The 15,878-nt window shown below is 39.6% G+C and overlaps 2 protein-coding genes across 3 annotated transcripts in view; one reads left to right on the top strand and one right to left on the bottom strand.

The window, feature by feature from the left end:
- The first annotated feature begins 621 nt into the window (after positions 1–621).
- Positions 622–9,744, top strand: LOC112151297 (TNFAIP3-interacting protein 1). Of its 2 annotated transcripts, none has more exons than XM_024280143.2 (11): positions 622–767; positions 4,309–4,455; positions 5,422–5,501; positions 5,584–5,662; positions 5,852–5,914; positions 5,989–6,054; positions 6,124–6,198; positions 6,273–6,383; positions 6,464–6,526; positions 8,218–8,343; positions 9,272–9,744. In XM_024280143.2, exons 2-11 carry the CDS (start codon positions 4,453–4,455, stop codon positions 9,404–9,406), a joined length of 801 nt encoding a protein of 266 aa, XP_024135911.1. In that variant the 5' UTR covers positions 622–767; positions 4,309–4,452; the 3' UTR covers positions 9,407–9,744. The 2 variants fall into 2 exon arrangements, with proteins under 2 accessions (XP_024135911.1, XP_036073335.1); XM_036217442.1 differs by lacking the exon at positions 622–767 and adding an exon at positions 852–873.
- A 567-nt stretch (positions 9,745–10,311) lies between these two features.
- The window catches only part of LOC112151450 (F-box and leucine-rich repeat protein 7), a 36,184-nt gene continuing 30,617 nt past the window's right edge, over positions 10,312–15,878 (bottom strand). Inside the window, exons 3-4 of the mRNA XM_024280404.2 lie at positions 12,244–12,855; positions 10,312–11,512 (exon numbers count right to left, since the gene is read on the bottom strand). Of these exons, the coding sequence (XP_024136172.1) occupies positions 10,776–11,512; positions 12,244–12,855 (1,349 nt within the window). The 3' untranslated portion in view covers positions 10,312–10,775. The remainder of the gene's footprint in view (positions 11,513–12,243; positions 12,856–15,878) is intronic.

The raw sequence follows: 15,878 nt of genomic DNA, 5'->3' as shown, positions 1-15,878 counted from the left end.
CTATTAATTTCCTATGGGGTTAAAATAAATAAATAAATAAAAAAAAATCACATAAATCGCGTTAAATCTTTAAAAAATTGAGAAAAACCAAACCAAAAAACTTCTCCTGAACATTTTTTCATACCAGGATAGCAGAAATTGAGTTTTTATGTGTTAAAAAACGCAGGGAAAAACGTATAACGACAAATAGAATCACTATAGTGTGAATGCTGACGCAGTATTAATACTATGAAGAAATACTCAGAAATGCAGTTTTAAGCTTAATTTTCTTAATATATGTCCTCTGTCATCAGAAAAATGCCACAAGTACGTGTTAAAAACAGCATTTTCATCAGAGTGGTTTGTGGAGGTCTACAAAAGCGGCGGACTCTGATGAAGTGGTTTGGCTGTGTCATACGGTAAGCCACGCGGACCGTAGCTTTTTTTTAATATATATATTAATGTCCTCATGCATCAAAATCCCATTGACAGGAAGAGATAAGCAGTCAAATTGTTGGGCAGCGTTTCAGAAGTCACCAGAAACACACAAGGTGGGACTAGATACCTGCTCTGTGTGGAGCGCAGGGTGTGGAACCTACCAGGTCTGGTTCTTAAGACCTACCAGACTGCCTGTGTTCATGTGTGTTCAATCAATCCTAATGACACGCCTGAGTCAGCTCATTAGCTGTTGTAGGGTGTGTGATGAAGACTATAATGCATGGAGCTCCTGTGCTGCCGGGATGGGTGGCTCCAGTTTTCCAGATCTGGTGACCTAACTTGTTCTCCAGGTATCGTTGCCTCACTCACTGCTTTAGCCGTAGTCACAACTGTCCTTACGGGTGGATACGGGCCATCTGCAGTTGTAAAAGGATCAAACCTCTACCAGGCACACAGGTGACCCATATGTAAAATGAAAGTCAATAACTTCTCACTCTCAACTTGTCATACTTTATATGGACGTATGGTTTGTGCCCCTTCATTTCTTTGACGTTTTGGGTGTCCTCAATTTGTTGTTTTTTGATTGGCTGGCTGTTCCCATTAAATCAGGGGTCCCCAACCTCCAGGCCACAAGCCAGTACTAGTCTGAGGGCCGTTTGGTATTGGGTCACAGACAAGGAGATAATGCATACGCAAATCAGGGGTCTCCAACCCTCGGAACGGTACCGACAGACTAGTACTAGTATCGTACTAGTACTGGTACCAGGGCGACAGTAGCTCAGGTGGTAAAGCGGGTCGGCCAATGATTGAAGGATGGGCGGTTCGATTACGGCTCCCGCCAGCCAAATGTCGCTGTGTCCTTGGGCAAGGCACTTAACCCTACTTGCCTCCAGTGTGGTCCACTGGTGTGTGAAGGCGTGTGAAGGTCAGAGGGCCGTAGGCGCGTACTGGCAGCCACGCCTCTGTCAGAATGCCTCAGGACAGCTGTGGCTACAGTAGTAGCTTACCGTCACCAAGTATGAATAAATAATGGATACACAATGTAAGCGCTTTGGGCGTCTGGAAAAGCGCAGATAAATCTATTCCATTATTACCTTGTCCAGTACCTCGTCTAGTACCTCGTCTAGTACCTCGTCCCGAGGGTTGGAGACCCCTGATTTAATGGGAACAGTAAAACACTAAAATGTTGAAAAAGTGGCACGGAGGAAGTCCTGATTCATACGCCCATATATGACGAGGAGTGAGAATGTGTTGGAAAGCCCCAAGATACTTAAACTCCTCCACCTAAGGCAGGAGCACTTAACCCACCTTTCTCCTGTCCTTTACCTTTAGGGAGGTAAAGAACCAATCATTTATGAAATATAATTTATTTTCGTGAGTTTTCTTCTGACCTTGAGGCTCAGAATTTTGCTGATTTTGGGTACCACGCATTTCATGATGTCATCCAAGAGCCAGCCTCTGCAGCATTTCTCTCACGAAAACAAACATCTGGTTCTTTTGCAAAGATATGTGCACACTGCATATCTACTACGATGGTTGTCTCAATGGCCGTGGCTAGCGACTGAGCTACATGAGCGGCAAAGCTAGCAGCTGATTACCGCTAGTGTTGTGGAGACTGGGGGTGGTTCTGGCAGCGCTGACTCTTCCAGAAAGGGGATGTTCTCACTTTATGACATCAGCTCGTGAGAATCCGCTTGTTTTCATGGGTTGGAAGGGGCTGGTGCTCAGTCAGGATTTGAATTGGTTGTCAAGCAAATTCAAATCAACACAACAGACAGACCACTGGACGTCAGTGCATAACAAGTAGGCCAATCTGGAAGGGTTTAAATATTTATTTATCTAAGAAATTATACTTACAGAGCATGTGTCAAAGTCATGGCCCAGGGGCCGGATCTGGCCCTCCAGATAATTTTATTTTATTGTTATTAATGGCCCGATGATAACTTGCGCTTATTTCTATCTTGTATAATTTTGACAAAATATTTTTTTATGTACAGTAAAATATTAAAAGTTATTTAAGGTTTAAATTGATTTATTTTGGAATAATATTTCTGCCTTTTTATTATTCATAATTATGTTAAGTCACAGTTTTAAAGTTTAAAAAATTGGCATTCTGCTAGCTTTATGGACTATGTTGGCATTTACTAAGATTTTTTTTAGGCTGTTGGAGTTTAGCTATTTTTTCAGCTTCATGCGAGCTGTTTTGGCTAATTTAGGCTTTTTTCAGTTTTTAGGCTATTTTGAAGTTTAGCTATTTTTTCAGCTACATGCCAGCTGTTTTCGCTAACCTTTATTCAGCTTGTTTTGTTTTTTTTTTAGACTAATTTAGCATTTTGCTAATATTTTAGCTGGCTATCAGCTTTGGTGTTTTCAGCTATCACTTTCAGCATCTTCAGCGGCCAAATTCAGCTTACAGCATCCACACTAGCATTATTGCAGGTAATGCTATAGTTCATAATCATGTTAAAAAGTTACGGTTTTAAAGTTTTAAAAAATTAGTTAGTTTTAGAGTGCTCAATAAATGTTTATCCTGTTCGGCCCGCGACCTCAGATTTTCACAGATTCTTTCAGTTTTTGTGTTTGGCTAAACTCTGTTGTAAAAATGTCTGAAGTTGTGTAGTTCTCCCACAGTTCTTGAAGAGATTTCACTTCCACCAAATATTTGTGCTTGTATTGGTCTGTATTTACTGGCTGTGAATACCTCCAGTTCTGGTTACAGTAAAATATCTATGCATAAGTACTTCAAACTCTCCCAAATGAGTCCATGCAGGAAGCTTGTCGCTTTGAGACTCGCTCAGATCACCAGAAGTGGAAGCTCCAACTTCAGCCAAACAAACAATCATAAGACATGAATTTCCTTGAGTGTGAGTTTGGGTGGGGAATCACGTCTCTTTTGTGCCAGCCTGATTCAGGAAGTGAATCGCAGGTATCCTCACTTATTGAAGTGAGTTGTGAAATGGGAACAGCTGAGTCCTCTGCATGCAGCAGAGCGGCGGTTACTGCAGCGTATTTCCCTTCTCTTCTTTCCCTGAAACAATCGTGATCTGACTCAACGCCTTGAAGAAGTCTGGAGATTGCGTAACCAGAGGGGTCTGTGTAAAGCGTGGGTTTCCCATCAGCTCATTGGTTTAACACGATGTTCGGACACGTTTATTTATTTATTTCGATATTGAGCTGCTGCAGTCTAACCTCCCAGGAAGTGAGGAGGAACTCTGTGTTCTGAGGAGCTGACAGTAGATCAGCACAAAGCCCTCTGTAAAAAATGAAGGACTCAGCAAGTTTCACAACATCAACTCAAATGGATTTTAGAATTTACCTTAAAACTGTCTTATAATTAATAGATTTGGACAATTTTTAAAAGATTATTTCCAGCATTCCTTCATGAACACCTATCCTTTCTTGTTTTTGTTTTGTTTTTTCCCTTAACTCTGTTTCAAAGCAACTCAACATTAAAATTATCTATTGTTGATTATACTAATTCTATTTATATAAAAATAAATATATAAAAAAAGAAAAACTAAGGTGCTCATTCCTATAAAAAATATATTTTTTAAATTAATTTGAACTTCTAATGACTATTTTTTATTTTTTGGGGTTAGAAAAAATCATTGAAAACTTTTATTTTGAAAGGGCATTATATGACACAATTTTTAAAAATTATTTTATATATTTATTTTCATTTTTTTAAACAAAAGAATAATAAAAAGCACTAAATTTTTAACATTTTAACTAATACCCCTTAAAACTGCCCGGCGTTGCTAGGTAACCAGGTCAGGTCTGACTTTTTCTCTCCGCGTGCTGAGTCATCAATGCGTGCCGTAAATGCGTCCTTTTTTTATTACCGCACGCGCTCTTAATCAACTCTGTGGACTTTCCTTTCCTTGTAAACAGCGCGCGGGCGACCGCACGAGCATGAAAAGGGAATCCCTGCGGCTGATTGGACAAGCCCTGTGACGTCACAGAGTTCCGGGTATAAAGAGGTTCTGGGTTCTTACAGGAGGTGCAGATTTTTTCGAGCTCAGAGGATAAACCGCGATGGTGAGTTCTAGTCTGTCTCTGTATTATTATTATTTAGATTTTTACTGTTTTCATATATTATTTACTACTTTAATATATTTTTTCTTTTTTGTTTGAATTCAATGTCAGTATTTTCTGTACTTATTTATTATTTTTTGCCAAAATTTCAGTAAATATTGATTAAATTGTAATTAATGAAGTGATTTTATTTGTTTACAAACCGACTAAATAAGTTTAATGGATTTAATAAACTGTTTGGCATGCACTATATTTTAATATATTTGGATTTTAAACCATTTCTTTATTTTTATTCATTATTATTTTATTTTATTCTATTGTATTATTGTTTTCCTCTTCACGTTTAACTTCACTCCTTAACTTTTTCATCTTTTAATTAATTTATTTACATTTTCACATGAAGGCGTTCAAACTTCATCTTCAAAAGTTGTTTTTTATTTTAACATTTATTAATATTTTTGAATATTGAAACTGTTTGCAGATCATTCTAAATGTTTTCGGTTCTTTAATATTTAGACATTTATTTACTTTTTATGTTTTATTATTATAAAATATTTATTTTTTTATGTTTCCACATAATTTCTATGCATTACTTAAGAATAACCTTTTAATTATTGTTTTTCTGTTCATTCTATACGTATTTTATTACTACTTTTAACAATTTTACTGCGAAAAGAGATCAAATCTCATGGGATTTTCTTGGTAAAATAAAGGTTAAATAAATAATAAAATAAAAATAAATATATGTATTTAGATTTGTACTGAAACAGTTTCTACTGTTGTTTTTGTTGTTGCAAAATGAGTATTTTGTTATATTTTTGTGCACTAAAGCTGAATAAAATGTGAAAATTAATGGTAGATTTTTTGTTTATCAACAGGAAGTAAAGTAAGCTGTTTTTAAATACTCACTTGCTGTTTTTTTGTTCATATTTGAGGAGAATTAACTTAAATATGGTTTTATTTTTGCAGTCGTTACACAAAAACTCTGAGGAAAGAACGTCGGTGAGGATCCAGCAGCGGCTGTATCCATCACTGCCAAACGCCGACAGGTGGGACTCTTCCTCCTGCAGATTTATGGATTTATTTAACCCATTTTTGATTAAAAAGGTGTCTTTTAATGTTCAATTTTAGGTATGAGATCTGTTTGCCGGTGGGCTCGAGTCCAGAAGGTTCGGAGCTCCGTTTCAACGCCCTGGTGGAGGAACCGACGGTTGGTGACCTCAGCTTCTCAGTCTCATGACTTCTGTTCTTTAGCGCTTCTGCTGCAAAACTTCCAGAAATGTGCAAAAGGAAGTCGGCGGAAGCGGCCGTGTTGCACAACTTCCCACAAAAAAATAGATCAAACCTGCAAGATGAAGGTGCTTCTGGATTTACTTTTTTGTTTGTTTTTGTGCACCAGTGTGAGGAACCCCTGATCAGCATGAAGGCGCAGATCCTTCTCTTGGAGGAGCAGAGAAAAGAGGTGAGCTCATTTCAGAACTCATCCTCTTCATCATCATCTTCACACTCACAGCTTCATCCGCTCGTCTTCCTCAGCTTCTCCTCATCAATAAGAAGTGGGCAAAGGAGTACAGATCTATGGTGCAGTACTACAAGCAGAAGGTAGGAGTCCGTTCACATGTCAGATTTGATATTTTTACTACTTCCTTCATCTTTTTCTGTCGTTTTTAGGTGAAATGTTTGAGTTTAGCGCAGCACCAGGACAGCGCCGCAGAGGAGAAGCGCGTCACCTTTGACCTGAAAAAGGTAAAATTCTTCTCCAGGCAACTCCAGAGTCTGACCTCCGACTTCACCGCTTCCTCTTTGGAAATTTCCCACAGACGTTAGGAGGGAAGGCTGCAGAGGAGGAAGCCGAAGAGCTGCGGCTGCAGAACAGCACTCTGACCCGTAGGGGGCAGCAGCAGCACGAGGAGATCAGGCGGCTCAACGAGGTGAGGAAGCTGCTGCTGCTGCTGCTGCTGCTGCTGCTGCAGGTTCAGATGTTCAGAGTTCTGACTGGATGTTCTTTCAGGCTTTAGAGGAGGCGCTCCGCGGTTCTGAGAGCCAAACACTACCAGACGTCTGGAAACATCAGGTTCGTTTTCAGCTTCTTCACTTGAAAACACTTCAATTTTAAAAGAAGCTCCAGAAAACTTTCAGAATTCTCTGAATAAAATGCAAAAACTGACTTTATATTTCCCAAAAAAGGTCAAGTAGAAATAAAAAAAACATTTATGGTCATTTCTTGATCTTAATTAACCCTTTAACCCCTGAGGCGTCGTCTGACGCTGAAACACAAAATCTTTAACATATAACCATTAACATGATAATTCCAGTAGATTCTGAAGGAGAAAAGAAGCTCAACGCTTATATTCATATATATAATTTTCAAGATTTTTTTTGTTTTTTTTAAGAGATTTTTTCCAACTTTTTTTTATTTTTTGTTTTTTCAAACAATTATTTCCTAATTTTTCAGTATATTTCTTTCTATTTTTTGTGATACATAGTTTTTATTCATTTATTATTGTTTTTTTTTTTTTACATTTTTTGAGTTATCCTTTTACTCCTTAATCGAGGAACTTAAGATGCGTCTACAACTTATATATATATATATACATATATATGTATAAAGAAAATAACTTTCAAGATGATTTTTATAAGATTTTTTTCCATCTTTTTTATTTTATTTTTTGTTATTTCAAAACATTTTTTCCCTAATTTTTAAATAGATTTCTTTCTATTTTTGTGCCACATATTTTTTATTCTCTTTATGTATTTATTTTTTTTACACTTTTTGAGTTAATGTTTTACCCCTAAAGTGAGGAACTTAGGATGCGTCTACAACTTGTATATATATATACATACAGTATATGTATAAATAAAATCATTTTCAATATGATTTTTTTTAAGAGATTTTTTCCAAATTCGACTTTTTATTTCAAGATTTTTGTCTGTTTTTTAAATTTTGTTTTTTATTATTTCATAACAATTTTTCAATACATTTCTTTCTGTTTTTGTGATGCTTATTTTTTATTCATTTATTTTTTTACACTTTTTGAGTTAATGTTTTCCACCTAAACTTAGGATGCGTCTATAACTTGCATATATATAATATATAAAATAATTTTACAGATTTTTTTCAACTTGAAAAAATGTTTTTTGTTCAAAACATGTTTTTCCTATTTTTTCTATTATTTTTTTCTGTTTTTTATGATTTTTTTTTTACACCTTTTAAGTCCTAAAGACACTAAATAAGGACCCGTCTACAACTTCCATTTCTCAAACACGTTTGTTCAACTATGTGCTAATGAAGGCTAAATGCTAATGACATCAGGAATTCTTCTTGGTTGAGTTTGTTTAGACAATAATAAATACTTGTTATGTTTTTTGGATTTTTTTATCGTGAGTAATACCTTCTGTTTGTTTAGGGTGTTTTTGTGTACTTTAGTGACGGTCCCTGAACGCGTCTGCAGCTTCACAAACATCAACAAATCACTAATGAAACTCTAAAAACTCTAAATTTAACCATTCAAACTGATCAATATTTAACTCTTGTCCAACGTTTTGGTCGTTAATGCTCGATAAAGTAAATAGGAAGAATAAAACAGACCCGATCATGTCTGTGACACCAACACACTGCAGCTTTTCAACTTTAATTTCAGCTAGTCTTCGTGAGTAGATGAGTTTGAGAAAAAAATCTGTTCTCCTTTCTGTGAACTTTTTATTTTCAAGCTTCAGTTCTGGTTTTATTTCGCTCTAAAGTTTGTATTCGATGTACTCCTGTAGGCTGAGGTCTACAAAGAAGACTTTCTGAAGGAGCGCAGAGACCGGGAGATTCTGAAGGAGAAGTATCTGGAGCTGGAGAAGCGCTCCAGAAGAGCTCACGAGGAGCTCCGCCTCCTCAAGTCTCAGGTACTTTCAGGGCGTTGATTCTGTTGATTCATCCGTCAGTCCATGACGTGTTTAGACTAAACAACAACCCGCCGATGAAAATCGTGTTTTGGGGATTTTAACATCTTCCTGTGATGTTTGTGAACTTTTTTATTTTGATTGAAATCATTGTGAATCAGAAGCAGACGTAAAAATGAAATTAAAAAAAGACCATATTTGTGATGTAGAAAACACGCTGGGCGGGGCCACAAGCTCCGCCCCTTCCTGATGCATCCACTTGCAGACAAATAGATCCATGAACGTCTTTGTTTTCCTCGTCCGAGCTGGAATCTGGATCAGAACTGGAAAGAAAATACTTTTAGTGGATCCGTACAAAACATTTTGTGTGTAGCTGTGTGTGCTTGTGATTGTGTATTCACACGTAAACTCCGATATTGAAAATGCAAAACACGATTTACAAACGCACAACTTGAAGTTACAGCAGCTTAAAACAAACTATGATCTCTAAACGGCGTAGAAATCCCCAAAAAACCACATTTATACACATTTTATAGTTACAAATACACAAAGAGTTGTGAGACGTCTCCAGATTTGTGCATTTTAATGCTGAGTCATCAAAGTTTTCTGATCATTGTGAATATCTCTGAAAAACGTCCACTTTCTTAAACAAATATAATCAAGATTTAAAAATAAAAGTCTAATTTTATTCTTATCGTGCAGATCAAGATGATCAGAACGAGACTTTAAGTACAAATGTTTTAGTTAGACCTCATTTAAAAGATGTTCCAAACTTCCAAATACGCAGTTGTAATTTTTCAGTAAAATGATAAAAAAGAGGCGTTTATGAAGACTTTTTAAGGTGCATTATCTGAGAAAATCCCAAAAATGTTCTTGCCAAACATTCAGTCTTATGGTTGTTTTTGAAAACAAGCATTTGTTTCTCTTCCAGGTGACGCGGATGAAGCCGACTCCCACCTGTTCCTGCGGGACTCGAGCTACAAGTCCAGACTGGGACGTCTGTTCGGTCAACCAGCAGCACAAACATCAAAGACGCTACACTGCAGACGAGAAAATCCCAAAATGATTATTTTCCAAGCTTTGGGATTATGAGTTTGCACCGAACTGCCTGAAAAAACGATGAACTTAAACACTAGGAAGGGATTTCAGTGCAGCGGAGAGCCTCTTCTCTGCACCCGAACACGACACGAGAAGCACTGCTGACTTGTTGCACACTATTTGACCTCAGCAGCTGCTGTCGGGACAGGAGGAACTACAGCTGCAGAAATCCAGGTGAATCCGTCCAGGTGCACCTGGACTAAACATGTGAAAAGTTTGAAGGAAAAATATATTTATGTGAGTATTATATAAAAAATGTATTATTTTGTCTGATGCTTATTTATATTAAAATAATAAATTAAAAAAGTCTATTTTATTTTTAAAAGGGTGTAAAAAAGTGAAACAACTTTTGGATGAATCTCTGGAAGATTCAACTGTAGTGGTAAACAGTGACCTCTGGTGGCGAAAACTAGGAACTGCTATTTTATTTCTTTTATAAATGTATTTATTTCTTTAATATTCAAAATACTTTTTTGTGTGAATATATATTTAAAAGAATGTTATTTTGTTCTCATTTCGGACATGTTTTTGCCAAAATATACACTAAAAATATTAATTTTGATGGATTTAAATGATAAATTTCTGCAAGAAATATTAATTAGTAGATATAAAGTGTTTATAAAACTTTAAAGGGTTCATTTTTGAGTTTTCTTGTTAGATTTATATTATCCTTTAAATATTAAAGTTCAAACCTCTTTATATCTGCGATTCTAATTAAATTATTCTGTGATTTTACAGCACTTATTGACAATTTAAGTGCTTTATAAATAAAGTTTATGCTTCCTATTATTTCTATTAAATCCTTAAAAAGAATTCCCATTAACTTTATGGCTCATGAACGTAGATTTTCAATAAAGGAATGAGTGAGACAGCTTTAGCAGCAACATGTTCCTGTTTATTTCCAACAATGATCCCGTTCCAAGCTCCTTCGGGTTCTCTTTGGCGGCGGCGGCGGCGTGACAGTAAAGTGCACATGCGCACGTTTGAGCGGATCGCATCCTTGCTGCGCTCTCACAAAACTGGTTATAAATAGTTGGAGTAATGCAGGATAGTGATAATAGGGCCTTAAGGTGATGAGAACTTTTAGAAAAATAGATATATGTGTGTATATATTACAGGTACTTTGGACGCTAACGCGGCTGTAGCCGCTGATCAGTGTTGTAGCGGGACGCTGAAGGTGAAGAAATACTGAACCTTTTCACAGATCAACAGTCAAATACATTCTGAAGTACGCTCAAAGGCAGCATGTGCCGCCCCCTAGTGGATCGTCGCCAGTATTGCACTCCAGGTTTTGACCTCTATCGGGAATCCATCACTTGTCGGAGGAGCCGTCCCGCTCAGTAGAAAGCCGGGTTGGTGTGCTCGATGACGCAGCGCCGGCAGTGGCGCCTGACGAAGCGCAGGGCCTCCGGCGACACCTCGCAGTCCTGCACGTTGAGGAGCTGCAGCTCGCAGCAGTTGGCCGCCAGAGCTTTGAGTCCTCGGCCGCTCACGCTCTCGCAGGCCCGCAGGCTGACCCGCCGCAGGCCCTGGCAGTACATGGCCAGCTGCTCCAGCCCGCTGTCCGACACCAGCGGGCACTTGCCCACGTCCAGAGACTTCAGTTTGGGGCAGCTCCTGGCCAGGTGGCCCAGACCGTGATCCGTCAGCCCCTCGCAGCCGCGGGCGTTTAAGTAGCGCAGTCTGGGACAGTAGCGGGCCACGTAGCGCACGCCCACGTCCGTGATGCGGGTGCAGTGGGCCACGCTCAGGTAGCGCAGGCAGCCCTCCAGGCGGGCCACCTCGCGCAGGCCGAAGTCGCCTACCAGGCGGCAGTCGCTGAGGCTCAGCTCCCGGATGGAGGAGCAGTACAGAGCCAGGTGGCGCAGAGCCTCGTCCGTCAGCCGGACGCAGCGCCGCAGGTACAGGTGAGTGAGGCGGGGGCAGTGCGCCGCGATAGTTCGCAAACCCTCGTCCTCCAGGGAGAAGCAGTCGGTCATGTCCAGGTAGTGGATGGAGATCTGCTGGCCGTGCAGCGGCGAGAGCTGCAGCGACGCCTCCTGGGTGAGGCTGATGCAGGTCACCTTGGAGCATCCTGGAGAAAAATCAGGATCAGGACGAGAGAAATCCAAGAGTTAGATGATTCTTTTCATCGGAAAACTATTTAAATCTACATTTTCCGTTTATAAATCCGTTTCTATCTCCTCTGAAGCTGCAGAAGTGACACGATTTTGGAAAATGATGCTAACTAAAGAAACGCGCCACATGAGGCGGTTCTGAGCTTTAATTTCTAATATTTTAAGATTAATCAAAAGCTGTTTGGGGTTCTAATGACGGCAGCAGACCGCCGCTCTCACTCGTGTCGAGGAACGTTCTGCTTTCTCCTCCCAGAAGGGAGTTAAACGTTGGCAGAACTTCTCTAATGATTTTTCCAGAATTGACTGAGAAACAGCGACTGCAGGAGGAATCGGGACGATGAGGACGATGGAGTTTAATCATGTCTGGAGATAACAAAATATAATCAAATAATTACAGTGGTCTAATATGTTCTCTCAAAAATTAAAAGATTTCAGTTTAAATTTATATATATATATATATATATATACTTTGCAAAAAAAACTTAAAAAAAGCCAAAATTAGCCAAAACAGCTAGCATGTAGCTGAAATATTAAACTCCAAAATAGCCTAAATAATCTTATTAAATGCCAAAATAGTCCAAAAAGTTAGCAGAAAGATTTAAAACCGTAACATTTTAACATAATTATGATTAGTAAAAAGATTCCATAATAAATCCACTTAAACCTTAAATAACTCTCAATCTTTCACCTGAGAGGTTCAGGTGCTCCAGGTTGGGGCAGCGAGACACCACCTCGAACACCGCCCCGTTGGAGATGTTGTAGCACCCGCCGACCTCCAGGCGGCGCAGCTCGGGGCAGCACTGGGCCAGCGCGTGCAGCCCGCGGTCGGTCAGCCTCTTGCAGCCGTTGACCACCACCGTCTCCAGCGTCAGACACACGTTGGGGGTGTCCTGGCACAGGCGGTGGGTGAGGATCCGGAGGGCGCGGTCGGCGTGGAGGAGCTCCCCTGTGAGCCGCACGCTGACCCACAGCCGGGGGTCCCACGCCAGGTTGTACCAGCGGCGACACACGCGCGCGCAGCGGCACAGCTGGTTGGTGGAGAGGTGGGACAGGATCTGCAGCAGGGTGTGGTCGGGGAGGAGGTCGATGGGGGCGAGGAGGTGGGGTTTGGACTGTCGGGAGCGGGTGTGGCTGCCGGGCTGAGGGTGGATCACCGCCACCGTCTCGGCCGGCGCCGAAGACGAGGACGAGGAGTTGGTCTCATGGCCGTTGCTGGAGAGGGCCGGCGAGGAGAGGGAGGAGGACTTGGAGGGCAGGATCAGACCCGGACTGGGCGTGCTCAGAGTCCTGGTGCTGTTCTCTGCAGGAGAGGGAAGAACAAAGATCTGAATCCGGTGGAACACTTCCACCTTTGAAGATCCAAACTTAAACTTTTACCTAAAACCTAAAGTTCTCATCAGAATCCACGAAGCTTAAACTCTTCTTTGTGGTCATTTGACCTAAAAGTCTGGAATCTTTCCTGTGACTTAATCAATCGTATCTAACAGCTGCGATTTGTAGTTTTATAGTTTTAAAAAGAGGAAGGACAAACAGGAAGTACCAAACCTGCCGGGATTCACCTGAGGAAGAACTTTGAAAGAGTCGTGTCATCTGCAAATGTGGAGTTTATTGGAGGTACAGCAAAAGGATGCAGTTCCTTTAGTGACCACTTGAGCGGTTTCAAACGCACAGGGTTGCTGGAGCCTATCCCAGCCAGTGTTGGCTACACATTGAAGGTTACAGAAAAGTGATAGCAGGAAAAATAAGAAAAGTGATGTCCACCAGAGCATTTTTGACGATCCACGATAATCAACTTTCGAATTTTTCACCTTTTTTCTTTGAAGTTACTTTTTCATATTTGCTGCAATCAAATTTCTTTGCAAATATTTTTTTAGTCTTGCTGCTAAAATGCATAAAAGTAAAATCTTTTATGTTTACAGTTCCTGAGATCGCTTTTCTTTTTGGAGATATTTTTTTTAATTTTTTGCAGTTTCCTATTTTAGTTTCCGTTACTTTTTTTTATTTTTGCTGCAATTACTTTTATGTTTGCAGGTACTTTTTTTGGGTGAGATCGCTGTTTTGTTTGCAGATATTATTTTTTACACAGTTTCTTTTTTAGTTTGTATATTTTTTTTTTCATTTTTTTGCAGTTTCTTTTTTTGTTTGCTGTTAATTTTTTATTTTTGCAGTTACTTTTTTTGCTGACATTGCATTTTTGCTTGCAGATATTTTTTATTTTTGCAGTTTCCTTTTTTTATTTTCGCTGCAATCACTTTTATGTTGACAGTGACTTTTTTGTTTGCAGACATTTTTTTAAATTTTTTATAGAGTTTCCTTTTTTTTTTGCTGCGATGGCGGTCCTCAGCCACTGTACATGTGAGTCTTACCAAAACTCTCACCTTGGGGCGATAATCTGTCCAGTATCTATAAAAGTATTTGGTGGTGTTGTATCGGATGATGTTCAGGCGTTTGATTGGCTCTCAAATGTGCTGATAAACTAACGTAGTCGTCAGAACCGTCACCCTCCAGCCCACACAAGGCAGGACTCCGGCCCCGTTTCTCTATCATTGACCCAACAATGACCCCTTTGACCCCCTGTCCACTTATCGTTGCGGTGCCTGTGTCTGACAGGATGTGACCGACACATATTTAGAAAAGAAAAACAATAGAAGGCTTTGAATAGCTCGTGGTGACGGAGCCGCACCAGCTTTAATCAGGAGAGAAGAAGAGTTTCCATGGAGTTTATCGAGTTTTGGAAAAACCGCGTAACCTTTATCTGCCAGGCGTTGGGGGCCCCCCTTCATCAGATGGACGGCGGGGCCTGGGACGACTGGTGCCGATGCACGGTCACTCCTGTGTAAACACGGAGGCCCTCCTGACTGATTGTCTGAAGATGCAGCTGCGAGCGGCGGTGGCTGGATCCCATCATCGTGGCGTGAGACGAAGGCATCTGTCGTCGGCGAAGGATTTGGATCTGCATCCCGGAGTCCATCACGGTCCCATCACGAGTTTGGGGAGAAGCTGTGAGTGTGAAGTCACCTACAGCTCTCCGACCAACAGCTTCTTGGCAAAAATGGGAGGTGATTAATCCTGATGGATGACAGTCATAGATTTGCTGAAAGCACGCGAGATCTATTTTTTCATGAAACATAACTGCTGAGGCGATTCACCAAATCCCTACAGTCTGAAAATCTATCAATAACGATATTAACAATGGTAGCAGAAGAAGCTGGCAGCAGCAAGAGCAAAAATAAGTCCCATTTCTGATTTCAGGAGTCCTGAGGTTTTCCACTGATGAAGCCACATGTGCAACTTTGAACGGTTTTACGTGTAAATCTATTAATGCACAAAGTCACCATGTGGTTCTCTTTCATAAAGCCTAATGATCAGGGGTCGTCCACACGTGCACGCCGGGTTTATAGGCACATTCTTGATGTAAACAAAGATTTTGTACATATAATCAACAGCTAAACTCACCACAACAAAGGATTTAACAGTGAAGCTAAAATCCTGATAAGATAAATGACGTGATGGGAATCTTTATTTAAGATGATTGTGTGAATGATTAGCGTTCTCCGGCTCCTTTCCGTCAACTCAATCACACTTTCAACGATTTCAGAAATCTTTGTATCAAAACATTCAGCTCTTTCAGGACGTTACTGCTAGAGTTTTATAAACTTTATATTTTTTGAAATATTGAGCAAAATATGCAAACGAATGAGAAAGTCTTCAAATGTCAAAATTTTAAGTAGATTAGCAACAAGCCTTTAATTATATTCATGGGTTATGTTTTCATCTTTTAAAGTAATTTAAAAAAAATGGAGTTTACTTAATATTTAAGCAACATGCTAATGTTTCTGGCTAATTTGTCATCTACTGAGGTCTTTCAGGCCAACTTAGAGTTTAGCTTTTATTTTAACATCATGCTAACGTTTTTGACTAATTTAGTTTACAGAAGAATTTTAGGCTATTTTGGAGTTTAGCTAGTATTAAATCACCGAGCTAGCTTTTTTGGCTAATTTAGCATCTACTGAGGTTTTGTTTTTGGTAATTTGGAGTTCAGCTAATATTTTAGCAACATGCTAACGTTTCTGTCTAATTGAGTTTACTGATGGATCGTAGGCTATTTTGGACTTTAGCTAGTATTAAATCAAAGAGCTAACTTTTTTTTAGCTTATTTGGCATCTACTAAGGATTTTCTTTTGCCATTTTGGAGTTTAGCTAATATTTTAGCAACATGCTAACGTTTTTGGCTAATTTGTTATCTACTGAGGTTTTTATTGGCTAACTTAGAGTTTAGCTTCTATTTTAGCAACAGGCTAACATCTTTGACTAATTTAGGTT

The sequence above is a fragment of the Oryzias melastigma genome, linkage group LG20, assembly GCF_002922805.2.
Source record: "Oryzias melastigma strain HK-1 linkage group LG20, ASM292280v2, whole genome shotgun sequence".
Lineage (NCBI taxonomy): Eukaryota > Metazoa > Chordata > Actinopteri > Beloniformes > Adrianichthyidae > Oryzias > Oryzias melastigma.
This window is presented reverse-complemented; position numbering and strand designations above follow the sequence as displayed.

Coding starts and splice junctions, on each gene's coding strand:
- LOC112151297 (XM_024280143.2), top strand. Junction 5,915..5,988: donor TGGAGGAGCAGAGAAAAGAG/GTGAGCTCATTT, acceptor CGTCTTCCTCAG/CTTCTCCTCATCAATAAGAA. Junction 6,199..6,272: donor TCACCTTTGACCTGAAAAAG/GTAAAATTCTTC, acceptor AATTTCCCACAG/ACGTTAGGAGGGAAGGCTGC.